This window comes from Myotis daubentonii, chromosome 19, assembly GCF_963259705.1.
Source record: "Myotis daubentonii chromosome 19, mMyoDau2.1, whole genome shotgun sequence".
Lineage (NCBI taxonomy): Eukaryota > Metazoa > Chordata > Mammalia > Chiroptera > Vespertilionidae > Myotis > Myotis daubentonii.
The window spans coordinates 12,888,329-12,916,304 of record NC_081858.1 but is presented as its reverse complement, the minus strand read 5'-3'; the positions used below and the strand labels follow the sequence as shown (position 1 = coordinate 12,916,304).

At 58.7% G+C, this 27,976-nt stretch overlaps 1 protein-coding gene across 2 annotated transcripts; it reads left to right on the top strand.

The window, feature by feature from the left end:
- The first annotated feature begins 457 nt into the window (after positions 1–457).
- On the top strand, positions 458–27,976 carry VPS37B (VPS37B subunit of ESCRT-I). 2 transcript variants are annotated; one of them, XM_059675854.1, is made up of 5 exons: positions 503–632; positions 17,525–17,798; positions 24,334–24,505; positions 25,408–25,490; positions 26,200–27,976. In XM_059675854.1, exons 2-5 carry the CDS (start codon positions 17,757–17,759, stop codon positions 26,626–26,628), a joined length of 726 nt encoding a protein of 241 aa, XP_059531837.1. In that variant the 5' UTR covers positions 503–632; positions 17,525–17,756; the 3' UTR covers positions 26,629–27,976. The 2 variants fall into 2 exon arrangements, with proteins under 2 accessions (XP_059531836.1, XP_059531837.1); XM_059675853.1 differs by lacking the exon at positions 17,525–17,798 and having other exon boundaries at positions 458–632.

Sequence of the window (27,976 nt, the reverse complement as noted above, 5' to 3'; positions counted from 1 at the left end):
CGGAGCTGTGTCCCCAACGCCTCGCACTCGTGTGGCCTCGGCAGATGCTTGTGACGTGAGGGACTCGGCCGCCCACGATTCCGAGAAACTCCCGGGGAAGGTGCTGCCCACCGAGTCCCCTTCTGCTGCCCGGCCTGGGCGGCAGGAACTTGCTGCCCGCTGCCCGCTTTCTTGGGATCTCGGAATTCCGTTTCCTCCAGGAAAAGGCTCTTATGACATCACAGCGCCCTCTCCTGTGCCGCAGTGACATCACCACCGCCGCTCGCTGCGTCACAAGCCCGTCCCCAAGGCCCTTTCCCTTCCCTTGGAAGCCCCCAACCTCGCCCCGCCCAGAGACAGCCCGCCGCCCGCGCCCCGCCAGGTGTGCCTCCCACTACGCCCGCCTGCGCGCCGATGACGTCACGCCCCAGCGCTGGCGTCACGTGTCCCCCACCCCCTCGTCGTCGGGGGCGGGGCTTGAGAGGCCCTTCCGGTCGGCGGAGCCCGGCGGCCAGAGCGGCGGCGGCGGCCGAGTGGCGGGCATGGCGGGCGCGGGGGGCGAGGCGCGGTTCGCGGGGCTGTCGCTGGTGCAGCTGAACGAGCTGCTGGAGGACGAGGGGCAGCTGGCGGCCATGGTGCAGCGGATGGAGGAGGTGAGCGGCCGCGAGGGCAGGGCCCCGCCGGCGGGGGCGGGACCGGGACGGGTCGGGGGAGCGGGGGGCCGGGAGGGGTCGGGGGAGTGGGGGCCGGAACGGGGTCCCAGGTGCGGGGGCCGGAACGGGGTCAGGGGTGCGGGGGTCGGAACGGGGTCCCGGGTGCGGGGGCCGGAACGGGGTCGGGGGAGCGGGAGCCGGGACGGGGTCGGGGGTGCGGGGTCCGGGACGGGGTCCCGGGTGCGGGGTCCCGGGTGCGGGCTGAGCCATGAAAAGCGTCCGTTCGCGGGCCTGGAGGCCCGAGGCTGGGAATGGAGCGGGGGTGAAAGCCAGGGGTGGGGTTCAGGGGGCGCAGAGGACTGTGGCTGAGGCTGGTGGGAGAGGAGGGAATGGGGTGGAGATTGGGTTGCAGAGGGGGCTGTAGCGGAGGATTAGGGGTGACAGGCTGAGGGCGCCCAGGGCTTGGTCCGGACAGAGATTGGGGAGCTTAAGGGGAAGGTGGAGGGATACAGAGAGACTGAGGCAGGTATTGGGCTCTGAGAATAGGTTTTGAGGGGCTGAGTCGACCAGCGGGATTGAGCTTTAGGAGAGAATTGGGGGGGTCCAAGATGGGTTTGAGGGGGCTGAGTGGCTGTAGCTGGTCTGGGAGGTGGTTGGGGGCTGAGTGGCTGTAGCTGGTCTGGGAGGTGGTTGGGGGGCTGAGTGTCTGTAGTTGGTCTGGGAGGTGGTTGGGGGGCTGAGTGTCTGTAGCTGGTCCGGGAGGTGGTTGGGGGCTGAGTGTCTGTAGCTGGTTTGGGAGGTGGTTGGGGGCTGAGTGACTGTAGCTGGTCTGGGAGGTGGTTGGGGGGCTGAGTGTCTGTAGTTGGTCTGGGAGGTGGTTGGGGGGCTGAGTGTCTGTAGCTGGTCCGGGAGGTGGTTGGGGGCTGAGTGGCTGTAGCTGGTCTGGGAGGTAGTTGGGGCTGAGTGACTGTAGCTGGTCTGGGAGGTGGTTGGGGGCTGAGTGTCTGTAGCTGGTCTGGGAGGTAGTTGGGGGCTGAGTGACTGTAGCTGGTCTGGGAGGTAGTTGGGGGCTGAGTGACTGTATCTGGTCTGGGAGGTGGTTGGGGGCTGAGTGACTGTAGCTGGTCTGGGAGGTGGTTGGGGGCTGAGTGGCTGTAGCTGGTCTGGGAGGTAGTTGGGGCTGAGTGACTGTAGCTGGTCTGGGAGGTGGTTGGGGGCTGAGTGGCTGTAGCTGGTCCGGGAGGTGGTTGGGGGGCTGAGTGTCTGTAGTTGGTCTGGGAGGTAGTTGGGGCTGAGTGTCTGTAGCTGGTCTGGGAGGTGGTTGGGGGCTGAGTGGCTGTAGCTGGTCCGGGAGGTGGTTGGGGGCTGAGTGGCTGTAGCTGGTCCGGGAGGTGGTTGGGGGGCTGAGTGTCTGTAGTTGGTCTGGGAGGTAGTTGGGGCTGAGTGACTGTAGCTGGTCTGGGAGGTAGTTGGGGCTGAGTGACTGTAGCTGGTCTGGGAGGTGGTTGGGGGGCTGAGTGTCTGTAGTTGGTCTGGGAGGTAGTTGGGGCTGAGTGTCTGTAGTTGGTCTGGGAGGTAGTTGGGGCTGAGTGACTGTAGCTGGTCTGGGAGGTGGTTGGGGGCTGAGTGGCTGTAGCTGGTCGGGGAGGTGGTTGGGGGGCTGAGTGTCTGTAGTTGGTCTGGGAGGTAGTTGGGGCTGAGTGTCTGTAGTTGGTCTGGGAGGTAGTTGGGGCTGAGTGACTGTAGCTGGTCTGGGAGGTGGTTGGGGGCTGAGTGGCTGTAGCTGGTCCGGGAGGTGGTTGGGGGGCTGAGTGTCTGTAGTTGGTCTGGGAGGTAGTTGGGGCTGAGTGTCTGTAGCTGGTCTGGGAGGTGGTTGGGGGCTGAGTGGCTGTAGCTGGTCCGGGAGGTGGTTGGGGGCTGAGTGGCTGTAGCTGGTCCGGGAGGTGGTTGGGGGGCTGAGTGTCTGTAGTTGGTCTGGGAGGTAGTTGGGGCTGAGTGACTGTAGCTGGTCTGGGAGGTGGTTGGGGGCTGAGTGGCTGTAGCTGGTCTGGGAGGTAGTTGGGGGCTGAGTGACTGTAGCTGGTCTGGGAGGTAGTTGGGGGCTGAGTGACTGTATCTGGTCTGGGAGGTGGTTGGGGGCTGAGTGACTGTAGCTGGTCTGGGAGGTGGTTGGGGGCTGAGTGTCTGTAGCTGGTCCGGGAGGTGGTTGGGGGCTGAGTGGCTGTAGCTGGTCTGGGAGGTGGTTGGGGGCTGAGTGTCTGTAGCTGGTCCGGGAGGTGGTTGGGGGCTGAGTGACTGTAGCTGGTCTGGGAGGTGGTTGGGGGCTGAGTGGCTGTAGCTGGTCTGGGAGGTGGTTGGGGGGCTGAGTGGCTGTAGCTGGTCTGGGAGGTGGTTGGGGGGCTGAGTGTCTGTAGTTGGTCTGGGAGGTGGTTGGGGGCTGAGTGGCTGTAGCCTGGTCTGGGAGGTGGTTGGGGGGCTGAGTGTCTGTAGCTGGTCTGGGAGGTGGTTGGGGGGCTGAGTGTCTGTAGCTGGTCTGGGAGGTAGTTGGGGGCTGAGTGGCTGTAGCTGGTCTGGGAGGTGGTTGGGGGGCTGAGTGTCTGTAGTTGGTCTGGGAGGTGGTTGGGGGCTGAGTGTCTGTAGCTGGTCTGGGAGGTGGTTGGGGGGCTGAGTGTCTGTAGTTGGTCTGGGAGGTGGTTGGGGGCTGAGTGTCTGTAGCTGGTCTGGGAGGTGGTTGGGGGCTGAGTGGCTGTAGCTGGTCTGGGAGGTGGTTGGGGGGCTGAGTGTCTGTAGTTGGTCTGGGAGGTGGTTGGGGGGCTGAGTGTCTGTAGCTGGTCCGGGAGGTGGTTGGGGGCTGAGTGGCTGTAGCTGGTCTGGGAGGTAGTTGGGGCTGAGTGACTGTAGCTGGTTTGGGAGGTGGTTGGGGGCTGAGTGACTGTAGCTGGTCTGGGAGGTGGTTGGGGGGCTGAGTGTCTGTAGTTGGTCTGGGAGGTGGTTGGGGGCTGAGTGGCTGTAGCTGGTCTGGGAGGTAGTTGGGGCTGAGTGACTGTAGCTGGTCTGGGAGGTAGTTGGGGGCTGAGTGACTGTAGCTGGTCTGGGAGGTGGTTGGGGGCTGAGTGGCTGTAGCTGGTCTGGGAGGTGGTTCTGGGGCTGAGTTCTGTAGCCTGGTCTGGGAGGTAGTTGGGGGCTGAGTGACTGTAGCTGGTCTGGGAGGTGGTTGGGGGCTGAGTGACTGTAGCTGGTCTGGGAGGTAGTTGGGGGCTGAGTGACTGTAGCTGGTCTGGGAGGTGGTTGGGGGCTGAGTGGCTGTAGCTGGTCTGGGAGGTAGTTGGGGGCTGAGTGACTGTAGCTGGTCTGGGAGGTGGTTGGGGGCTGAGTGGCTGTAGCTGGTCTGGGAGGTGGTTGGGGGCTGAGTGGCTGTAGCTGGTCTGGGAGGTGGTTGGGGGCTGAGTGGCTGTAGCTGGTCTGGGAGGTGGTTCTGGGGCTGAGTTCTGTAGCCTGGTCTGGGAGGTAGTTGGGGGCTGAGTGACTGTAGCTGGTCTGGGAGGTGGTTGGGGGCTGAGTGACTGTAGCTGGTCTGGGAGGTAGTTGGGGGCTGAGTGGCTGTAGCTGGTCTGGGAGGTGGTTGGGGGCTGAGTGGCTGTAGCTGGTCTGGGAGGTGGTTGGGGGCTGAGTGACTGTAGCTGGTCTGGGAGGTGGTTGGGGGCTGAGTGGCTGTAGCTGGTCTGGGAGGTAGTTGGGGCTGAGTGACTGTAGCTGGTCTGGGAGGTAGTTGGGGGCTGAGTGACTGTATCTGGTCTGGGAGGTGGTTGGGGGCTGAGTGACTGTATCTGGTCTGGGAGGTGGTTGGGGGCTGAGTGACTGTAGCTGGTCTGGGAGGTGGTTGGGGGCTGAGTGACTGTAGCTGGTCTGGGAGGTAGTTGGGGGCTGAGTGACTGTATCTGGTCTGGGAGGTGGTTGGGGGCTGAGTGACTGTATCTGGTCTGGGAGGTGGTTGGGGGCTGAGTGACTGTAGCTGGTCTGGGAGGTGGTTGGGGGCTGAGTGACTGTAGCTGGTCTGGGAGGTAGTTGGGGGCTGAGTGTCTGTATCTGGTCTGGGAGGTGGTTGGGGGACTGAGTGACTGTAGCTGGTCTGGGAGGTGGTTGGGGGCTGAGTGACTGTATCTGGGTCTGGGAGGTGGTTCTGGGGCTGAGTTCTGTAGCCTGGTCTGGGAGGTGGTTGGGGGACTGAGTGACTGTAGCTGGTCTGGGAGGTGGTTCTGGGGCTGAGTTCTGTAGCCTGGTCTGGGAGGTGGTTGGGGGACTGAGTGACTGTAGTTGGTCTGGGAGGTGGTTCTGGGGCTGAGTGTCTGTAGCTGGTCTGGGAGGTGGTTGGGGGACTGAGTGACTGTAGCTGGTCTGGGAGGTGGTTGGGGGCTGAGTGACTGTATCTGGGTCTGGGAGGTGGTTCTGGGGCTGAGTTCTGTAGCCTGGTCTGGGAGGTGGTTGGGGGCTGAGTGACTGTATCTGGGTCTGGGAGGTGGTTCTGGGGCTGAGTGGCTGTAGCTGGTCTGGGAGGTGGTTGGGGGCTGAGTGACTGTAGCTGGTCTGGGAGGTGGTTGGGGGCTGAGTGTCTGTAGCTGGTCTGGGAGGTGGTTGGGGGCTGAGTGACTGTAGCTGGTCTGGGAGGTGGTTGGGGGACTGAGTGACTGTAGCTGGTCTGGGAGGTGGTTGGGGGCTGAGTGACTGTATCTGGGTCTGGGAGGTGGTTCTGGGGCTGAGTTCTGTAGCCTGGTCTGGGAGGTAGTTGGGGGGCTGAGTTCTGTAGCCTGGTCTGGGAGGTGGTTGGGGGACTGAGTGACTGTAGCTGGTCTGGGAGGTGGTTCTGGGGCTGAGTTCTGTAGCCTGGTCTGGGAGGTGGTTGGGGGCTGAGTTCTGTAGCTGGTCTGGGAGGTGGTTCTGAGATGGGTTTTACGACTGCGCCGGGGTCTCAGAGGTATAAGATGTGAGGACTCTGTGTCTCTCAGGGGCTCTCGGGGTTTGTCTGTGTGAGGTAATGGCCCTAACAGTTATCCAGGGGGCTTGTCTGGTGGGTGGGCCTAAGGGAGGGGCGGTGGCAGGACCCCTTTCCCTGTAAGAGTTCACCTCACACACACATATAAAAGGGTATGCTCTGCCCTAGTGTAATCCCCTCCTCCCCCCCGAGATTTCCTTGGCTGTTTATTGGAGGAAGATGAACTGGGGGGAGAGGTTTGGGAGCTGACAGCACATCCCCACCTCTAGAACCTCCTGCCCGATCGCGCTCACGGTAACTGCCCTCACCCTGTGCCTTTGCCGCGTCTGCTTGCTTCTACCTTTCTCCAGACTCTCTCTGAAGTCCTGTCTGGGGGTCTGGGCCTCTCAGCCTGGTGGACCCAGGCCCGTCCCGCTCTCCGGCCCACTCTCCCTCCCCTTTGTCTCTGAAGTCGGGGCCTTCCCACGCCCGCCCGGGGCTGCCCCTCGCCAGAAGCCTGTGGGGGGCTCCGGCTGTCTTTCCCAGGAGGGATTGTTAGCACCGAGCCAGCCCCCTGAAAAGGGGGCTTGTCTGGAGGTTGCACATTCAGAATCCCTGGAAAACCCTCAACAGGTCATTGTCCGAGCCACAGAGAGGCCACTGTAGTGAGACGGTATCAGCCTTCCCGTTAATGCGCCCCTTGTGTTCGCTGGCCTGTAACTTGGCACAGGCCACGCTGCTCCGAGATGCAGTGGCCCCCGTTTGTGGTCTCCGGGTGGCACTTTCCGTCCCGGAGGATAATGAGCGACAAAACCCATCTTTCCTGACGGAGTGAGAGTGTCACGTCCCCAAAGAAAGAAACCTTCACTTCCTGTCCCTGCTTTTCCGTCGCCAAGGAGACCTGTGGTTGGCCGCCCGCAGGCATCTTTCTAGTTCAGTAACCAAGTGAGAGGTGTGTTTTTCTACGTGTAACCCACCTTATTTCTCTCTCTGTGACTGTCCCGGTTCAGGGAGGAGGGGGTCTGTCCTTCTGCCGGCGGAACGTGAGTAGAAATAAGCCGCCTTTTGGTGGAGGGAAGGTTGTGCAAGTCCAGGAACTCGCCGCCCGACCGAGGCTGTGGGGCCTCGCCGGTCTCCTCTTCCTGGGAACTGGGGGTTGGTTATTCTTTAAAGGGAAAGGCCAGCTCATGGAGCCGGTTTTGGTGGAGTGTGGGTTTTGGTGTCTTGTGTTGGCGTAAAGGTGACCTTCATACCTGAGTGTCCGCACAGAGGCCGAGCGGGCTGAGTTCATAACTCAGCAGGCGTTTGTTCTTCGGGCCGTCGTGCTTTCAAATAAAACAAGGAAGCAGGAGGCCAAGACCAGAATACCGTTCTTAGCCAGCAGCTCACCTGGCCCCCGGCTCACGCGGCGAGTCCTGTCCCCCAGCCCCGGGCAGCGGGCTCTGAGGAACGGGGGTGCCACCGAACAGCCGAAGCTCTGCCGTGGCAGTGTTTGCTGGAGTTACTCGTCGGTTTGTTTGGGGGTGGTTGTGAGACACGGCAGAAGGAGATACCTCGTGAACTGTCCACTCTCGAACCACGTGGAACACCCGGGCTTTGGAATCGGACAGCCTGGGCTGGACTCGGCCACCCCCAGCTGTGTGAGTGCAGGCAAGTCACTGTACCTCTCTGAGCGTCCGGAGAAGGGTAATGGGGTCGTATTTGTTTCATGGAGTTGGTGTGCGGGTGATGTGAGATGGTGCATGTTAAGTCCTTAACACAGCCCATAGTCGGTGCGCAGTAGTGTAACTGCAAGTTTTTATTTTTATATTTTTGTTCATCCTCACCTGAGGATATTTTTTTCCATTTCCATTTTCATGGAGACAAGTCAACTGGTGGCCTCCGGCACGAGCCCCAACCAGGATTGGGGCGTGAACCACAGCCCAGGTACATGCCCTTGACCAGGAATCGAACCCGAGACCCTTCGGTGCACAGGCTGACGCTCTAACCACTGAGCACACCCGGCCAGTGGTTACAATCCTCCGTAGTTCTCCCTTTTTAGAAAGTTACTGGCAATCCTTAATACCAGGTCATCCGGACACATCCGTAGGCTTGTTTCAAGAATGTTGAGCACATGTTTACTTGCCGTCAGCCTGGGAAACATTTTGCCTCCCTGTGGTCGAAAGGTTTCGGTGCCTCAGTAGGTCTAGGATGAGCCGGTAAATGGAACAGGCCTTTGGCAGCGGAATCGCCTAACCTGAACCAGAGGCTCTGTTTTGTTTCGTGTGTCTTTTCTAATTGGCAGAAGGACGTGTTTTAAATTGCAGAGTGAGGCCTCTGGAAGCCCGAGGGGGTACTTTGTGGCCACTGGAAAGTGTTGCTGGGTTTCGGAGGCTTTCATTCACTCTTAGGTTTAAACACAGCGGTCGTTGTGCTCCGCTGCGGGCGTGAGCGGCAGGCGAGACGGTCCGTCTTCCGGGCCCTGTGTGCATCCTTTCCCGTCCTCCTGTCCATGTCGGCTCCCTGCGGGTGGCACACCCAGTGACCGTGTTCCTTCCTACTGCCCGGGGCGCATGTTTCAGATGCACATGTTTTTACTTGTTTTCAGTTATTTGTACGTGGCCTTGTATTCAGAGTTATTGGTACACTAGAGGCCCGGTGCACGAAATTCATGTGTGTGGGGGGGCGGTCCCCCCCCTCAGCCCAGCCTGCACCCTCTCCAATCCAGGACCCCTCGAGGGATGTCCGACTGCTGGTTCTCACAATCCTGAACCGCTGGCTCCTAATTGCTCCCCTGCCTGCCTGCCTGGTTGCCCCTAACTGCCCCCCCCGCCCCCCGCTGGCCTGATTGCCCCTTGCTGCCTCTGCATGCCAGCCTGATCGCCCTTAACTGCCCCCCTGCCAGCTTGGTCATCCCCTAACTGCCCCCCTGCTGCTGGACAGGTAGCCCCCAACTGCCCCCTCCCTGCTGGCCTGATCGCTCCTAACTGCCCCCCCCCCCCGCCACCAGCCTGGTCACCCCTTACTGCCCCCCACTGCTCCCCCCACCAGCCTGGTCTCCCCACGCAGCCTGCTTTTTAGTCATTTGACCATCCCTCACTAACTCCCAGCTGGCCTGGTCGGAGGCAACCATCTTGTGAGGGATAATTTGCATATCACCTCTTTATTATACGGATGGTCTTGTATTCAGAGTTACTTGTATTTGGCAGAGGAATTGGCCTTTCTCTCTGGGTCCCCATGATCCCTGTGAACCTCGTGGACCTGCAGGAACTTGCCTGGGGGATTGGGGAGCTACCCTGACCCCTGGGGTCACTCTCCCAGTGTGCTTTTGGGGAAATGCTGATTGATTGGTGCTAAGGATCCAATTCAGGATTTCCGTTCCTCTGGCAAGTGAGAATGCCCACATGGCCCACGGAGGGTCTGAAGTGCCGTTGTGTTGTGGAAAGCACCGAGTCAGTCTCGTCTGGAAGGAGCGGTTTTCTTCTCCGAGGCGTGCTCTGCAGAGCGTGTGGGGCCGCCAGGCGGCTGCGGGAATCACAGGGGCTCATTGAAATGGACCAACCTGGCCGCACACGTGGGGGTGCTGGGCGAGGGGCGTGTGGAAGCTAGGGTGTAAACGTCCGATGTGCGGCCGGCGTTGGTTCCTGTCCGGTCATCACTGCGTGTATAACGCCTTCAGCGGCTATGTCTGCCTCTGCTCTCCCGTGGACCTGTTACTTTAACTCTTGAGTAAAACATGACCATGCCCGGGGTATTTCCCGAAATGTGGTTTTTATCTGATTTTACCTTTTTTTAAAGGAGGCACCCAGCGAGTCGGTGCCCTCATGAGGGTCCTTGGAGCTCTGTGCTTCGTTCCTCCCCTGACAGGGGTAGTGGCCTGCCCGCCTCTCAGGGTTCTCATGGGGCGAGGGCAGGAGCCCGCAGTGGGGCTGCTCCCCTTCTTTAAGGAGGGGATTTCAGGCCTGTCAGCCTGGCCCCTTAGTTCGTCGCTCTCTGCTGCTTCTGCATCGATGGACAGCGCCTTGGGGGACAGAGGCCAGCGCGGAGGCCAGCAGTGTGGCTGCTCCGCCTCCCCTGGGGCAGGTTCCTCAGGAAAATAGAGAGGGTAATGGCCTGGCCAGCGTGGCTCTATGAACCAGGAGGTCACAGTTTGATTCCCAGTCAGGGCACATGCCCTGGTTGCAGGCTCCATCCCCAGTGAGGCAGGGGGAGGGCATGCAAGAGGCAGCCGATCCGTGAGTCTCTCTCATCATTGATGTTCTATCTCTCCTCTCTGAAATCAATAAAAATATATATTTTTAAAAATAATGGGGCCGTAACCGGTTTGGCTCTGTGGATAGAGCGTTGGCCTGAGGACTGAAGGGTCCCAGGTTCAATTCCGATCAAGGGCATGTACCTTGGTTGCAGGCACATCCCCACTGGGGGGCGTGCAGGAGGCAGCTGATCGATCTCTCTCATTGATGTTTCTAACTCTCTATCCCTCTCTCCCTTCTTCTCTGTAAAAAAAAAAAATAATAATAATAATAATAATAATAATAATAATAATAATGGGGGATACTAACCAGTAACCGACTGCAGAGGGTGGTCAGGGGGATTCAGCGCTAAGCCTGTAGGATGCTCACCGTGGTCCCACGGCACAGGGGGAGCACCCAGTGAATTGCTGTTAGCTCTCGTTGCTGAAACAAAGGCCCAGTATTTTTGCTGCCATTTCCGGAAGGTTCCGTCTCAGGTCCACAGCGTGGGTCACGGACTGTGCAGGGCATCATCTGGGACAGAAAGGTGAGCAGGGCAGGATCCCTGTAACTCGGGGAAGAAACCCAATCCACAAACATGTGCAGAACAAGAGAGAGTGAGGGGGCGTTTGCGCTTGGGAAGATGAAAAGAGGCGGGGATGGGGGGGGGGCGGGGGTGCCCAACAGGGTGACTGTGCTAGGCTAGTGCCACCGAGCTGCACCCGGTTGAAAGGGGATCTGTGCTCTTCTAAGCGCGACCCGCCCCCCGCCCCCTGCCCCCCAGGATCAGTGTTTGTTACGAGCTGTAAAGGCCTCTGAGTGCCGTGAGACGGACAGAAACGAGGGATCAGGAAGAAGCTGTGGCTGGAGGCCCGGGACAGGTTTATGACCAGCGAGCTGCCGTCCGCCTTTGCCAGATCAGATCTGCTACAAGCAGGGACAGGCCGGGCAGGGAGGCGGGCGGGGCAGGGTGCCCACGTGTGGGCTCGGTGGCGGAGCAGAGGGGCGCTCGGGGATGAACCTGGCAGCCGCGTGTGGGCGGAATTGGCCGTTGGCAGGGACATTCCCGAACCCCAGGTCTCGGGGACACAGAAGGGCAGGTGAGAGGAACTTGGATTGAAGCTCGGGTTCTGGAGAGGAGGCCGGCTGCGGGCTCCCTGCCACCTCAGTGCCCTGGTGGGGTCGTCCCGCCCCTGCCCCTGCCCACTGGAGGGGCCCTGCAGCCTCACCCCCCGGGCTCTCCCCACCCCCTCCGTCACTGACACGTGGTCCCTACGCCTCTTCGATGACTCTCCTGGGGCACGACACATGTTGTGTAAGTCCGTCCCTGCCGCGTGTTCCTGCTGAGCCTGGGACGTGTCTATCCCTGCCCTCGCACCCAGACGCTGCCTGTCCCACGGGAGGCGCCGAGTGCTGCTGAATGAGCGGAGGGAGCGGGCCGGGCGGGAGGGGTCACAGAGACCCGCGCCAGCCCGAGCGTGGGGGCACACAGGGCAGTCACACTGTCCGGCTGGCACGTGGGGAGCCGCGGCGGCCACATTTGGGGGCCAACTTCCTCCCAGTGCTCGTTGCAACCAAAGGGACTATAAGAGGTTGAAAGGTCACCGGGAGGGATTAGTGGGCTGGGAGGAGGAGGGCGGTGGCATCAGAGGGCAGTGCCCTCCTCCGCGGACGGGCCGACATCCTCCTGTCGGGGGCCTGCCGGCAGCCGGCGGACTGGCCGGAAGAGGAACCAGGAGGAGACCCGACTGGTGGCCTCCGTCACGTGCGGAGCTGATGGGCTCCGGGGCTCAGCCGACGGGGTTGCTCATTTACTTGGCTTTGGCCACGGGATTGGGGCAGGCGGTGGGGGGGTGGCAGGCACACAGGGCAGGCTGTCTGTCGGGCTCTGCGGCAGCCTCTGCTCACACGCGTGATCTCGGATGCAGCTGGGAGCCCTGCGGTTTATCTCCTCGGCCCCGTGGGGTCTCAGCTTCCGTCGTGGACGGGGGGACTGTCTGACCCAGTGGTGCAGGGCAGGGAGGTTCTCGGTGGGGCTTCTCCACGGGGAAGGAGGAGGTAGACAGGTGGGGTGGCTTGGTCGTCACCAGGTTACCCTGCAGCATGGGATTGTGGGAGCCTTTGGTTTCTGTGCCGAAGAGTGGGTGCGAAAGCCGACTTTTGGATAGTTTGTGTCAGCACAAGCAGCGGCCTGTGGTTAAGGCTGCTTCCAAGTCAGGTCTTTTGTGACGGCCAAGGTTATCGAAGGCACCTGGAGGTTACATTGCTACCCGTGGCCCAGTGCTGGGGTGGCCACCGGTCAGCACGTCCGTTAGCCTCACACAGCTGAGGTCAGGACGACGTGAAACCGCTGAGCCGCAAAGCTCCCCTCTAGGGCAGAGCGGTGTGCGTGTGCCCCAGTAGTGACACATACAGGCGTGCCCCAGCGGGAGGGAGTCCCAGCGAGTCTGGACTGGGGAGACCACCGGGAGGGTTTCCTAGGAGGTGCCCCTGAGCCGGGACTCAGGGTGGGTTACTCAGATCAGGAGAGAGAGGGCTTCCGTAGGGCATGGGCGGGCAGCAGGGACCAGGGCGGGGCCGGGTGGGGGGCACAGGCCGAGGGGCAGGCAGAGACAGGTGGCCTCATGCCTCTAGCCCAGGCCTTGCAGTTCCTGTGGAGGACGTGGCCAGCCAGTGGGCGGGGGTGGGGGTCAGACAGAAAGCAGGCAGAGCCGTTGGAGGCCGGAAAACGATGGATCAAAACGCCTCTGGGTGGCCAGTCCCGACGTGGGCGGCTTTCCCTGGGCGCCAGCGCGGCCGGTCTCGCTCTGCTCGCAGTTCAGGGAACGGCCTGAGTCCTGCGGTTTATCCGCCAGTGGCAGATTCTTAAGGGTGTCGGGAAAAGCCAGAACACCGCCAAGAAGTAAGTGATAGAAAAGGAGGAGCCAGATTATAAAAAGCTGCACAAAAATGGAAGGTCGGCTAGTAAGCCTCGTGGGTACGACGGGCCTGGGTTGCTAGGAAACCATGGACACAGATTAACCTCCCAACGCGCCAGTTTGCGTATCTTTAAACGGGAGCACTGTGATACCCGGGAGCTGTCTGCGGTGGCAGGGCTCCGTGAACTGCTGAGCCCAGGGCGTGGCGGTAGTGAGTGCCCGGAGCCGGGAGCCGGGAGCGGTCAGTGGTTGGGGCCACTTGGCGTGCTTCCCGTGGAGGCCGGATTGAGTGGGTGCTCACGGAGATTCCTTAAAGGGGTTCCCTAGTAAGCAGAGAGCAGAGCGGTGGTGAGTCAGAGGGTGTCCCTTTGTCTTGCTTTGTTGGGTCCGCCTGCCAGGGGAAGCTCCCCGAGGGGCACGTGTGGCAAGTGCTTATTTAGGGGATAAGCCGCCATCTGCTTCCATAGCCCACGGCACGGGCTTATCACAGATGGGGCCTAGTTACTTGTCATTCATTCGCAAGGTCAGTTCTGCCTCATCAGAGGCGCCCTGCCTTCTCCGGTTAAAAGGGCAGGGAAGCCCTGGCCAGTTTGGCTCAGTGGATAGAGCAGTGGCCGGCAAACCGCGGCTCGCGAGCCACATGCGGCTCTTTGGCCCCTTGAGTGTGGCTCTGCCACAAAATACCACGTGCGGGCGCGCACATACAGTGCGAAGTTGACTTAAAACTTTAAGTAAAGTTTATTAAATTAATTTTAGGGACCGTTGTGGAGTGAAAGAAGACGTAGTGTCGAGGATTGAGAAAGGTATGTTGAGATGGTTTGGACATATAGAGAGGATGAACGAAAGGAGACAGACGAAACAAGTATACGAGACGAGTGTGGATGGGAGAGTGGGAAGGGGTCGACCTCAGCGAACTACCTCAATCAGATTGAGGACGTTTTCAGTAAAGGCCAGCTTAGGAGTACCCTAATTAAGTTAATAACAATGTACCTACCTATATAGTTTAAGTTTAAAAAATTTGGCTCTCAAAAGAAATTTCAGTCGTTGTACTGTTGATATTTGGCTCTGTTGACTAATGAGTTTGCCGACCACTGGGATAGAGCATCGGCCTGCGGACTGAAGGGTCCCAGGTTCAATTCCGGTCAAGGGCACATGCCCCAGGTTGCAGGCTCCATCCCCAGTCGTGGGCGTGCAGGAAGCAGTCAGTCAATATTTCTTTCATCATTGATGTTTCTCTCCCCCCCCCTCTCTCTCTCTCCCTCTCCCTTCCTCTCTGAAATCAATAAAAATACACACACACACACACACACATATATATGTCCTATATAATAAAAGCATAGTATGCAAATTGTCCTCAACCAGGGAGCGGGCCGGCCAACAGCCGCTGAGGACCCTATCAGTGCACAAATTTTTTTAAAAAAGGCAGGGAAGTATATAGTATTTTAAATTTCTGATCCCAACAGACCAAATCTTTAAAAATAACATTTTTTATGTGTTATTATAGAACAGAAATTTAAATACAGAAAACTGGAGAGGAAAATATACAATCACATGTAATAGCACCACTCAGAGCTGACTGTTAACAGACATTTTATACGTTTTCTTTCTCCGCCAGATCATTATGTATATACCTTTTCCTGTTTGTTTTGTGTTATACGCTGGGCATTTTCTTACCAGAATATAAGAAAATGGCTAGTGGTTGAGCATCGACCTATGAATCAGGAAGTCGTGGTTGGGTTCCCAGTCTGGGCACATGCCCGGGTTGTGGGCTCCATCCCCAGTAGGGGGTGTGCAGGAGGTAGCTGATCAGTTATTCTCTCTCATCATTGATCTTTCTATCTCTCCCTCTCCCTTCTTCTCTGAAATCAATTATTTAAAAAAAAATGTATCTGGGCAGTTTTTTATCAGAATGTTCTTGCATGACATTTAAAAAAATATATATATATATATATATATATATATATATATATATATATATATATCTTTATTGATTTCAGAGAGGGAGGGAAAGGGAGAGAGAGATAGAAACATCAATGATGAGAGAGAATCATTGATTGGCTTCCTCCTGCACACCCCCCACTGGGGATCAAGCCTGCAACCCAGGCATGTGCCCTTGGCCAGAACCGAACCCGGGACCCTTCAGTCCTCAGGCCAACGCTCTATCCACTGAGTCAAACCGGTCAGGGCTTCCATGACATTTTTAATGGTCACATGATATTTCACTGTGTGGCTATGTCTTAATTTATGTGACCATTCCCTTACTGTAAGATATTTAGCTGCTCTCTCTTTTTTTTTTTTTTGCTATCATGTTATATTACAGTTAACATTGGTGAACATAAATCTATTAAAATATTTTTTGAAAATAAGTCTTAAGTATTTAGCCACTTTTAGTTAGAACATCTACTTCCCTATATCAGATATAATTGCAAAGTGGTTTGTTTGTTTTTTGGTTATGAAATTTAAGTAGAATAGCTGGTTCTCCTTCGATTCATCCCTTTCTTCTTTAGCCACAGACTTAAAACATAAAATTCCCTTCTTAGAATAGCATTTTCTCAGATTGACTAGAAGATGGGTAATTTCAAGCACGTGAGATAAGTGTTATCTGTTAAACGAAACTCGAAACTCGAGTCGGGTGGCGGGAAGTGCGTGCGGGTCAAGCTGCGCTTTGCCTGTCAGAGCACAGGTAGTTGGGGGGTGGGGTGCAGAGCCTTAGCGAGAAACCCAGGACCCGCGGGCGGCGTCTGCCGGCTGCACCTGTGTCGAGGCCCGGGCACACCCTGAGCTCTGCGCACACACGGCTGCTTCGGCTGCTGGTCCCGGCCAGAAACTGCTACTGAGAAAAACCGGGTTTCGAAATTGCCTTCCGTTACGCGGCTTTCTTTGAGGGCGGGGAGGAGGGGTCATTCATTGACCTCCTTGCACTGAAGCAGGCCAGCGATTGGCCCTGTCCGTCCCTTTATCCAATATGATTGCGTCCCCCCCCCCCAAACCCCCCACGACCGTGGCCGTGGCCGTGACCGTGACCGGGTGGCAGGCATTTCTGCTCCCACCAGGCAGCTGCACCTCTACCCAGAGTCGAGCGTGTTTGCTCTCGGACTGGTTGTTCTGGTTTGGCAGTCACAGCCGTGCCACGATTCCATTCAATACGTGGCAGCTGCTGAGCCACCGGCGTGAGGAGAGGGAAAAGTGGGCGCAGAGCAGCACCCACTGCCTGCTGCTCGAGGAGAAAGCAGCTGGAGAACCAGGGGCAGGCCAGCTTGGGGGGAATCGGGGAATTCTAGATGCCGCTCGCCCTGCCCATCCCGCGCCTGGCAGCTCTCCGCGGGCGAGGCGCCGTCCGGGCGGAAACACTTCCGTCCCTCGAGCTGGTGGGTGCTTTCTCTCTAGGAAGAGACCTTTGTCTCCAATCGGGGGTGGGGAGCCCTCCTTTTGGCCAAGGGCCACGTGGATATTTCAGACATCACTTGCGGGCCATACAGAATGATCAGCTCAGAAAATAGCCTGTATGTGGCCAAACATTTAATGGACTCTCCCCGATGCCTTGGCTGGGCCAGGCCAAATGGTTCCGCGGCCCCCTACAGCCCTGGCCTGACGTTCCCCACCCTGCCTCCCAAGGAGAAAAGGGGAAGGAGTCTTTATAATTTTGTTTATTCAGTGATTTCCTGTTTCAAGCAAACTGCTCGGTGAGCCGGCAGCTAACTGGTTCCGATGGTGGTGGGTGAGGGCTCTCGGGGGCTGACGCCGGGCTCTGTGGCCAGGTGGGCCCGGCGTGCGGAGCCCTGGCCTGGAGGAGCCTGGGATGAGGCGGTTCCCTGTGATCAGCTGAGTGTCCCCTCCCCGCCCTGCCCTCTTCCTCCTTCCCCCTCTCTTCCCCCCTCCCCGCCCCCCCCCCCAGAGCCCCAGGCCTTAGAAGGTCAGTGCTGGTCTCCAGTGAGTCACAGCTCGGACAGTTCTCGGAACCGCACACCTGTAATAGCCACATCATCCAAGAAGGGGCAGGGCTAGGGCTGTTTTCTCTGAATATTAGCTAATGAGGCTTCCAGGGAAAAGCAACAGCAGAAACGCCCGGAATACGGTTCCACCAGGACTAGGAGGCCGTCCGTCCAGTAGTGTGAGCCAGAGACCACCTGCCTCTTTCCGGGCGGCCCATTGGTTTTCCAGCCCAGCCTTTGCCTGTGTGCGGTCACTCGCCCTCAGGGTGAGGGACGCACTGATTTCAGATTCGAGCCGCCCCACGCGGAGGGGTGGTCCGGGCGACACCCCATGGCCTGCTGCTCTCTGAGGGCAGCCGGTTCTGTCTCAACCAGCGGGACTTCGGCTCTTCAGTCAAAAACAGTCCCCATCGGCCTCTCGGTTCTGTCTGTCGCGTGGGTTGCTCTGGTGGGAGGTTCGATGAGCCGCTGGCCCCGTCCTTCCCTGCGCAGGCTGCAGTCCGGGGATGGTTTCACACCGCCCACGAGGTTGCCGTCTTTTAGGGCCGTTTCATCGTGCTTGCGGCGCTCTCGCTGTATTTTTGTGTTTTTCCAGATCTTTCACCTTGGTAACATGTTGCACAGTCCGACTCTGCAGCCACTGCGGGTTTTTGTGTTTTTTATGAAAACTCAAAGGAACGCTTGGGAAGCACCGCGGGCGTGTGGGTAGCACGCAGCTCTGGGCACGGGCGGGCTTGGGGCACAGGGTCCACCTGGAAGCCGCGGGGAGATGAGCTACCCCGGACAGGTGTTCTCACGGAATGGGGGAGGAATTTGGGCTTCCTAATACCCTGACCTTTAACATCCAAGGCCACACTCACAGTGCAGGTGGTGCTGCTGGAATTGACCCTGAAGTAACTGGCGAGCTCGAGCAGGTGCAGCACAATGAAGGAGACGAGGTTAAGCTGGCGAACGCCTGCCAGCCTTTCATCACCTAATCTGCGAGCCGGTGGAGTTTAAAGCCCCGTGCAACCCAACCTTTGCTGCCGTGGAAAACCGCAGGAGCCAGGCTCGTCTCCGCCTTCGTCTCTGGGTTATAGAGAACTGTCCGTTTAATGTTACCTGGAGAGGAAAATAGCAAAATCCGAAAGGAACCGGTATGTCTCCGAGGGAGGGCCAGTCTGGGTCAGGGACAGCACAGCCCAGATGGGTCTGGGGCCACACACAGGGCAGAGAACTGTCAGCCCCAGGGGTCAGCTGCTGGCCAAGTTGGAGTGTCCCCTGCTTGGCTATGGACTTTGAGCATCAGAAAAATGAGGGACTACCCCCCAGCAAGCTTATTGGTCATTTTTCAAGGTTGCTTGAGCATTGAATCAATCTACTAAACATGGGTTATAACGGGGAGGGGAGGGGTGGGCGGAATCCAACAGTTATCCTGCTCTTTAGCCCTGGCCGGTTTGGCTCAATGGAGAGAGCATTGGCCTGTGGACTCAAGGGTCCTGGGTGCAATTCCAGTCAAGGGCATGTACCTCAGCTGCAGGCTCGATCCCCAGCCCTGGTCAGGGCATGTGCAAAGGCAACCAATTGATGTGTCTCCCTCGTATTGATGTTTCTCTCTCTGTCTCTCCCCTTCCCTTCCACTCTCTCTAAAAATCAGTGGGAGAATATCTTCAGGTGAGGATTAACAACAACAAAACAACATTTATCCTGGTTTTCCTATAGAAACCATTTCAGATACTCAAACCGAGGAGGCAAAAAGCTCTCTACAGAAGCATTCCAGCCCTCACGCACAGAAGATGAAATTAAATAATTACTGTTAACTTTAGGAAGTGTGATTATGGCCTGTAGTGAGAATTATAGTCCTTGCCCTTAGAGATACATATTAAAGACTTTAAGGCTGCAGTGATCAGGTGCTGAGATTTGCTTTAAGCCCTGAAGCGAGCTTGGGAATGGTGCTGCCTGTCGACCTGGGGAAAGTCCATGGGGACTCCTGACATGTCTCCCTTGGCTCTGCTCTGTGCTTGACGATACCCGCAATGAAAAGGTAAATCAGAGATAAATAGAAGTGAAACGCAGGCCATTCCTGGGACTTGAAAACAGGGAAATGATAGTAGACTGGACCGTCAGTGGCAGAGAGCAGCTTTCCCAGCGTAATTTACACACAGTCCTGTAGAAACACGTCGAGAGAGACGGTCCTCACACGTGGCGTCGGAGCCCTGGGGTTCCTCACGACACCCGGGACTTTGCTGGTCTCTGACGGCAGCACCTCCTCAGGTTGCACCTCCTCCTTCCTGAGAGAAAGGGGGACAGGTCTGTCCAGCCCTCCGCCTCCGAGAGGAGGGGATGGAGGTGATGCGTGGAGAGGGGCGCGCAGGGCCAGGCCTGCAGGGAGTGCTCAGCAAGCGCCGGCCCATCCTGCTGAGGTGGAGGCTGTCCCATCACCGGTGACGCACTCACTCGCATCTTTAAATGCGCATCTGTTTTGATTTTGTTTTCTCTTCCGGGCCTTTCATGGGAAGAGCAGGTGCAGTCTGTGTTGGGGGGTGGGCGGGCCTGCTGTGTCCTGGCTGCCGCCTCCCCAGAGCCTGGCACGGAGAGGTGCTCCATACGTGTTTCCTGAAGTTCGTGAGTTTTTTAACGGGTGTGTGAGTTTCGGGGCAGCGAGGCCGTCGTCGTCGCAGCCTCCCTCCCCCGTGGTCCTGGCACAATCTCCAAAGACGGGGGGCCAAGTCCTGCCACCGAGAAAGGTGTGACGGTTTGAGGCCGGCTCGCGTCCAGCGTGTCTGCATTCTCTGCCTTCGCGGGCGCTTGCTTTCGGGCAGTCACCGCATGATCCGAATTCTTCCCTTTCTGGTTCACTGCCAAACCATGGCTCGCCGTGCGAGCGAGGAAAGCCGTTTCCAGCCCCCAGCGGGTGGTGTGTGGTGATGGTGTATCTTTGGTGCTGCTGTGGAACAGTGTATGGTAAACATTTAGGAAGCTAATCTCCAGAGCAGTTTAGCAAGTTAACAGTTAACCGACAGTGGCCTAGGCCCGAGGTCCTGATCCCTGCAGATTAGGCTGCGGGGTGTTTAGTGATAGGCCTGTTGGCCGGGGTCAAGTTCTGGGCCTTGGAGTGAGCCACTCGGTTCTCTTAAGGGGGCATGTGAGCTCCCATGTCATTTTATTTAACCGGGAAAGCCCTTCTAGTTACGTCAGCCAGGCTCTGGCAAGACGGCCCCCAGCTCAGCGACTTGAGAGGCTAGTCCTAAAGGTGCGCTTCACCAGGAGACCTGGGCGTAGACCCCAGGGCCGGGGCAGGCCTGGCCTCGGGTGTGTTGCCTCCACACCCCAGGGGTGGAGAGAACAGAGAGGGAGAGAGGGCTGCTTTGAATGGGGTGACCTACAGTCACCCCATGGGGAGGGGACCCAGAGAACCCCATCCTCAGTCCCCATCGCCAAGTCCAGCAAGAACTAGAAGGCAAGGGGCCTGTTGAACTGGTCCTGGGGCCCAGCTCAGCCAGTTGGCCCCTGCGGCACAGAGTAGGATGGAGACAGACGGACATTCCAACACCGTGTCAGTGCCCTGGGGCTGCCACAACAAGGGACTACAAATTTGGTGGCTTAAAACAGGGGTAGGGAATGTCTGGCCCGCAGGCCACATAAGGCCCCTGAAATCACTTGGCCGGCGAAGGCACTGGGGCGAGTAAATTAAATGCTTGACCAAATACAGCAGGCTACTTCTTAAGCTGGTAATTTGTGTGGCCCACGAGTGATGTTATAAATATCCGGGAAAAGGGTTCCCCGTCCCTGGCTTAAAACAAGAAAGCGACTCTCCCAGTTCCAGAGGCCTGAGGTCTAAACCGGTGCCCACACGCCCCCTGGAGGCTCCCGGGCTTGTGGCCGCGTCACTGCAGTCTCTGCCTCGTCTGCGCGGCCCCTCTGCATCTGCCTAGTCCGTGTGTCTCTTACCAGGACACGCGTGGCTGGTTGAGGGCCACTCCGATCATCCAGGGAGATCTGGTCTCCGGACCCTTAACTTAGTCACATCTGCAAAGACCCTTTTCCCAAACAAGACCATGCTCCCGCGATCCAGGGATGAGGATGTGGACTCATCTTTTGGGGGGGGGGGGTGCCATTCAGCCCACTCCAAGCACCATCACTCCCAGGAATACAAACTCCATTGTGACACAGCAGCTCCTCAGGCGCACGTGTGATGCCTCAGGCCTCCCCCCCACCCCACCCCATTTTTGATGAATGAACAGTTACCTGAACAAGCACAATGGACTGCGGTACAAATGCACTCACCCCCAAGGTGTGCGCTGACCACCCTGCAGTAGATGCTTCATGTGGGTGGAGCATGTGGGTTCCACCTCCACAGAGCTGTGCCTCAGAGACGCCCGGCCATCACGTGGGCGAGATTGCACTGCTCGTGGGGCTGTGGGGTGGTGGTGGGTGAGCACCGCAACCACGTCTCCAGCACTAAATGGGGTGTTGAGCGTTTAAAAACTCCCAGCTCCACCAAGCATTCCCGTGTGTGTGTTGAAATTCACGAACATAACTCAGTAACGGCATTGACTTCGCTATAAGGACTGTATTACAAGGGGGCGCAGAGGACTGCCCCGAGCATGTTGCCATACGCTGGGTGAGCTTGGAAATGGGCAGGTTTAGGAAGGCACAACTCTCAGAGCTGAGGTAGCCGGACCGGCCAGCGCCAATCAGAATCCCATGTCGCAGAGCCTTCTGCAGACCCAAGCCTCTGAGCCGGCCAGGCTGCCGGCGGGTGGAGGCGTCCCTCTCCTGTCCCCACGCGTCTCATTTGTAACCGTTGCATGTGTCATTCAGGGGGAGTTCACATTTGTTTGCTTTTTGACCTTTATTTCCTGCCATATTCCTTCAACCAAATAAGTAAGTAAGTAGTGACTAGTGCGTTTGAGGTGGAAAGTGCGTTCTGCGGGAACGTCGTCATTGCCGTGACCATCCCAGAGGGAAAGGGCTGGACGTTCCACCTGGACAAGTACAATCAAAACCTGTTTTCGTTTCTAAAACAAAGACAGCTGATTTCCCTGCCGCCTCTGCCCTCTGGCTCTGCTAACACCCAACAGATTTATTTTTATTTTTAAAATATATTTTTATTGATTTCATAGAGGAAGGGAGATGGAGAGAGAGACATTAATGGTGAGAGAATCATCGATCAGCTGCCTCTTGTACGCCCTCCACTGGGGATCAAGCCTGCAACCTGGGCATCGAACCAGGACCCCCTGGTTCCTAGTTGAGGCTCAACCACTGAGCCACGCCGGCTGGACCAGGTTTGTTTATTGTTAATTAAAAAATAAATTTTTCAGTAAATTTGTACGTTTATTATATACAAGCAGAAAAGAGAAAGTAACAAGGTCACACAGTCCAGAGGTCGCTGTTGACTTTGGGGGGACACCCATCCAGACAGCGCTGCTCAGGGGAGACAGATGGGCAGAGGTGGCCCCCGGCCGTCGGGTCCTGCTGTCAACGCTGCTTCGGCAGCTCACTTTCCTTCCATCGTGAGCAGAAAGGGGAACTGCAGTGAAACCGAGCACAGCGATAAAAATGCTTCCTACCACAGCGAGATTATTTCCTGAAAAGATTGCTCTCTGGTTAAGAAAAAGGATCATGAGAACCATCAAGGGTTGGCGACAGTTTTCAATTTCAGGCGTCTGCTGGCTCGGCACCACGGCTCCCGAAGTGCGGTCGGTGGCCCCTCCACGGGGTCTCAGGTTGCTGTACAGAGCGAGCGGCCACAGCGGCCGGGATCGGGAGTCGGGCTGTCACCGGGCACCAGCACCTCCGGTTTCCTCCCGCCCCCCGCCCGGAGCCCCGGGAAGGGACACTGAGGGGGAGGGTGTCTTTCTGCGTCACACTGAGCGGCCCGAGCTCTGCTGTGGGGCCCGGGCGTGGGAAGAGGTTCGTCAGCTGCTTAGAAAGAAGCTCCCGCCACCGCAGCCGTGTCCACCTGGAGAGGCTGTGGGTGTGGGCTGGCGGCCACTTAGAAGTCACTGGTTTGTTTAAATGTAAAGACATGAACGCCCGAAGGATCTAAAAAATGACAGCTCGCTCGGCGGGCCTCCTCTGCCGGCCGGTGGCTCTGCCCTCTTCTTTGTGCAGACGGACTGCCTTTTGCTCCTAGCCTGTTGCTTCCTGTGTTCCCCTCCCCTGGGACTTCCCGGCGTGTAGATGTGACTCTGACCTGCCTCTGACCCCGCGAGAATAAGGTGGCCGAGCTGACGCGTGCTGGGCGCTGGCCCGCCGGAGGTGACAGGAGGTTGCCGCGGCGTTCGTGTTCCAGCCGGGCAGACGGCGCCAGAGCACACACTCAGTGCCCATTGCGAGTAGCGGCAGGAAAGAAAGGGGCACCGTGGCCGAGCGTGGCTGCCGGCCTGCCGTTTCCAGGTCGCATGGCATTTGCATGTTTAGTGTTGAAAGGAATTGCCGCGCCGTCGCAGAGCGGCTGTACGGTGGTGTGTTTGTTTTTCTTGGTTCATTCTTTGAAATCTCAGTAGTCGGAGGGAAGACCTCAGGACACCGCCCGTGTGGCCAGCGCTCTGTGGGTTGGGGCAGAGGGAGCCCCTGCTGGGCCCTGCCGAGCCTGTGTGTGGTGCCTGAGTCCGTTCCAAGGCCCGGCCAGCCCCCAGGCCTGGCTCGCAGCAGCAAGAAAGGGGAGGTTCCTGCTGTAGATTCCTAGTGCTGAGCTGGAGGCGTCTCTCCCTTAGATTTGTTAAGCTGTGCCCACTCTTTAGGGCCCGGGGCCCTTCATCTGTGTGTGTCCTGCTGCAGGCGTGGGGCTATGGGCCTCGTCTTTGTTCTTACTCCACCAAGTTGTGCGTGTGTTCTTCTGCATGTGTGCGTGCATGCATGTGTGCGTGTGCTCTTCTGCATGTGTGTGCATGCATGTGTGCGTGTGCTCTTCTGCATGTGTGCGTGCACACACGTCAGTGAGTGTGCTGGGAGCCGTGTGGGAGCCTCCGGCGGGCATGGCTCGAGGGGGCAGTGGCGGCAGCAGCCAGGGCCCTGCCCTGTGACTGTGGAGAGGAAGGAAGTAGTGAAAATAGGGGTGTGGGGGCGGAAGGGGGGTGGTGTGCAGGAAGCAGAGAGGACTGGCACAGGCTTGAGGGAGAGAACGGGCTAATAGTGGGGACCGCGTGCTGCTGAACCTCAGGTCCCGAAAGCAGGTTGCGGTGGGTGGAAGGAAACTAGAGCAGGAGGGACCACCCTCCATTCCCCCCTCACCTCCCGAGAGGAAGGAGGGCAGAAGGAAACCCCTGTGGGGCAAACAGTCCCCTCCCAGCTCAGGGTCCGCTCGTCCGATGGTGACCAGCAGCGGGGGAGCTGCAGTGGGCGGGGTGGGAGCGAGGGGAGCAGGTTCAGGGGCACCAATCGCCTTCCCAGGGCCCCAGGCCTGAAGGTCATGATGTCGGCCCACTGGCCCCTCCAATAGTGATTCTTTAACTTCCCCTGGAGCAGCAGACACTTGGTCTGAAAAAACCTGTTTCCTCCTGGGAGGAGTAAGGTGTTCCCGTCGGCACAGCCATGAGGAGCGGTCCGGGACAGAGCCCGCCCTGCACGCTCGCGGGGAGGGAGGTGGCTTGCTCTGTAAGAACGGGAAGCCATCCACACGAGGCAGCCGAGGGGCCGGCCGGGAACTAACACGCTTGGGTTCTCCCCGTCCTGTGTTCCCTGCAGACACAGAACGTCCAGCTTAACAAAGAAATGACGCTCGCCAGCAACCGGAGCCTGGCCGAGGGGAACCTCCTGTACCAGCCCCAGCTGGACGCGCGGAAGGCGTGCTTGACCCAGAAATACCAGGAGCTGCAGGTGCTGTTCGAAGCCTACCAGATCAAGAAGACCCAACTAGGTAACTCGGGGCCATGAGCTCGGCCAGGAACGGAGCTGGGCGCCCTCTCCCAGCTGCTGCGGCCGGAGAGCAGTGTTCTCCTGGGGAGACCTCGGAGGAAGGGGCGGCCTGGGTGGGGAGTCTGAACCGCGAGGCTCCACTGCGTCACCTGTGCCGTTAGGCCCTCAGAGTTAGTGTTGAAATGATCGTCACCGGGACGTTGCATTTTAATGTCTCACTTTAATTTCCAGCCATGAGAGGAGGTGGGAACAGAATAGAGTCCTGGGAGCTTTCGGTAGGTTTCGGGGAGACTTCTTGGTTAGGAGGTTAAAAACCACCCCCTTAGAGGTCACAGGGGCATCGGATAGCCTGGTCCCCCCACTGTCTCCATAACTTCGGTGAAAATGGGCCAGAACACACCTAGCCAGACAGTGAAAGGGAAGCGGCCGCCTGGTGCCCCATGCGTGAGGATGCGGACTGCGCAGCCCCTGGGCGTGACAGACACGCACACTCCACCCCGGGCGTGCCAGTCCCCAAGTGGGTGTCAATGTGGCTCAGAGGCTGTGGCTTTACTGTTGGCTGGACTTGGGGACCATCTGCACGTCCACTGTCCGGTGATGGGCTCCACGGGGTGGCAGGCAGGAAGTGCGATGTCGTGAGGGGAGTGTGGAGCGAGTCGCATGCTCAGTATCAGTCCCAGTCCCCCGAGGGGCAGGGGGACCTGGGCTCTGGGGCGAGGTGCACCTGTCCTCAGATTTAGTCTCACTTCCTGGAGAGTCCTCACCAGCGTGCCTGCTGTCGCCTTTCCGGCTACAATGCTTGTGCTTTGAAGGGGGAGTGGGAGGGGTGTGGTGTGAGAGGCTGGGGCCCTGTGATTTCCGAGGGTCAGCCCCCCTGCTCACCCTGCCTCTGGCTTCTTCCAGACAGACAGCCCAGCAGTGCTTCGTTGGAGACCCTGTTAGCACTTCTTCAGGCCGAAGGAGCCAAGATTGAGGAAGACACAGAGGTAAACAGCCGGTGTCCCCAGCCCAGGTCCCTCGGGGACGACGAGCACCACACCCCGAGGCCAGGAGGTGGTGCCTCCCAGGCTGCTCCTGAACCGAGTGGCCTGGGCTGGGGGTGCAGCAGGGAGTGGGGTCCTCAGGTGAGGGGTGCCTGTTGTGCTGACTTAGCGAGGGTCTCATGGGCGCTGGGGTGCCATCTGCTCTGAGTCAGTAGGTGGGAAGTGCCCACGGGACTCAGCCAAGCACTGGAGGCTGGAGCCTCACTAAGTGAGGCCATGAGTCTGGGGGACAGTTGTAGCTGCGCGTCTGGCGTAGGGGTCCAGATGGGACCCTGGTGGGCACAAGCTAGTTTTGGTCCTGCTGAGCCCACGTGTGTCAGGATGCAGCCAGTGGAGGGAGCAGACGGCTCGGGCTGGCGTAGGAGAGGGTTGGAACTGGGCGCGGTGCTGTCCTCTCCGGGCCGTGGGGCCCCCTGCATCCTGAGGCCGGCTCTCCCAGCCTGCTGCCGTCCAGTTTGTGGTTGGGAGGCGGGCCCGTGGGGTCAGCCAGGCCTGCCGTGCAGAGCGGTGGGGGATGGAGCTGCGGTGACCGGAGGAGGGCCCGAGTTGGGAGGAAGCTGGGGTGCCTCTCCGAGCTGCTGGGTGGTGGAGGGAGAGTCCTCCCCCCAGGGCTGGGCTGTCCCTGTGACCAGGTGTCCCCTGCTGCTTTCAGGACATGGCAGAGAAGTTTCTTGAGGGAGAGCTGCCTCTGGACTCTTTCATCGACGTCTACCAGAGCCAGCGGAAACTGGCCCACGTGCGGAGAGTGAAGATCGAGAAGCTGCAGGAGATGGTGCTAAAGGGACAGAGACTCCCGCAGGCCCCGGCCCCACCGTCGTCCAGGGTGCCCGAGCCAGTGCCTGCCGCCCCGGAGGCCAGCGGGCCCCCCTCCGTCATGCCTCGGCGCATCCCGCCCCCTGTGCCTGCAGGACGCTTAGCCACACCGTTTACCGCTGCCATGGGCTCAGCACAGGCCCCGCTGTACCCTCCCCTGCCCCCCCGCATGGGCCTCCCTGCGCAGTTTGTGTCGCCATACCCACCACCTCTCCCCCAGAGACCCCCGCCCCGGCTGCCTCACCAGCCAGGCTTCATCCTGCAGTGAGGGTCCCTCGTCCATCCGTCCTGGGAGACCGCCAGCCTGCTGGCCGGGCCCACGCTTGGGAGGGAGCGAGGCCCAGGGCCCGGTGGCGTCTGCTGTGAGCACTAGGTGGGGTGAGTAGTGTGGGGCCCTGGTTCGTGCTGGTGCCAATTTGCAGTCTCCGTTCTCGTGCGGTTTGTGTTGTGAGCTCACGAACCTGGGGAAGCTGCCCTCCCTCCCCTTTAGAATCATGGTCCTCCCGTCGCAGCTTTTGCGGTCAGCATGGTTCCTGGTTTCTGCTTTATTTTCACGACTGTTTGTCCCAGCCTGCCCCAGCCCAGTGAGGGTCGACCGAGGGGCCAGCCCAGAAGGTGCTCACTGAGTCTGTGGGGTGACAGCCCCCCACCCCCCCAAAACCTCAGTCCTTCAAAGCCACCCGCAGGGTTTGCACTTGGCCCACTGCCCAGTGGAGGTGGGCGGAGCTGGACTTTGCACATCGCTGTCCTCCCAGCTCCCCCCATCCCCCCTCAGCCGGTCCCAGGGTTTCTATGAAGAAATACTCCAATATTTTTAATACGTGTGTAAATTTCCTGTTTTATATTGGGGAAGAAAACTTTTTGACACAAAACCATTCAGGGAAACTTTATAAAAAATGCACATGTTGTTTTGAGCAGATGGAAGTGTAAGTGACATGAATCCTGTCACAGGCATTGGGTGCACAGCTTCACCGGTGCCGTGGGGGCTGCCCCAGGCCATGGGGTGGCTGCAGCCCCCAGCTGCCTTCAGGAAGGGCACGTCACGCTGTGTTGTAAGAAGTTCGTGCCCTGAACCCAGGTCCTCTTAGCCAATATTCTCAGCCTCTGGCTGGGCCCTGGGGAGAGAGGGTGCCAAGCTAGGACCCTCTTCCTGCCCCTCTAGGTGCCCCACGTGCTAAATTCCGAGGTGGGGGGGGTGTCACCACCTACCTGTGGACAAACAGGCCAGGTGCTCAGGTGGGGAACTCCTGGCTGCTGCCGAAGCTCGGACGGTCTGTCCCAGTGGCCACAGGTGAGGCCACCACCTTTGTACTCAGTGTCCACACAGTTCTCCTGGACTTGAACTCTACTGTATTGTACCTGTTTTCAGAGAAACGGAGCTGTATAGGACCATTTGCTGCCATGTCAGTCAGGGGCGCCTGCCATGTTCTGTGAACCCTGAGAGCAGTGCCACCCACCCCATACCTCTGCCGCTGAGCAGGACGCAGCTGACATGGGCTCCGTGTGGACGTGGCAAAGGGGCTGCCAGTCCGGCCACGCCATTGCTCCACGGCCATGTCTGAGCTGTGGTTGTGAGGCTGTGGGACCCTTTTTAATAAAAAGAGAATTGTTACTAA

Bases quoted from the DNA above. Each gene is read 5' to 3' on its own strand.
- VPS37B (XM_059675853.1), top strand. From the start codon at position 522: ATGGCGGGCGCGGGGGGCGAGGCGCGGTTCGCGGGGCTGTCGCTGGTG. The intron at 24,506-25,407 runs GTAACTCGGGGC...GGCTTCTTCCAG, and splicing joins GATCAAGAAGACCCAACTAG to ACAGACAGCCCAGCAGTGCT. The intron at 25,491-26,199 runs GTAAACAGCCGG...TGCTGCTTTCAG, and splicing joins AGATTGAGGAAGACACAGAG to GACATGGCAGAGAAGTTTCT.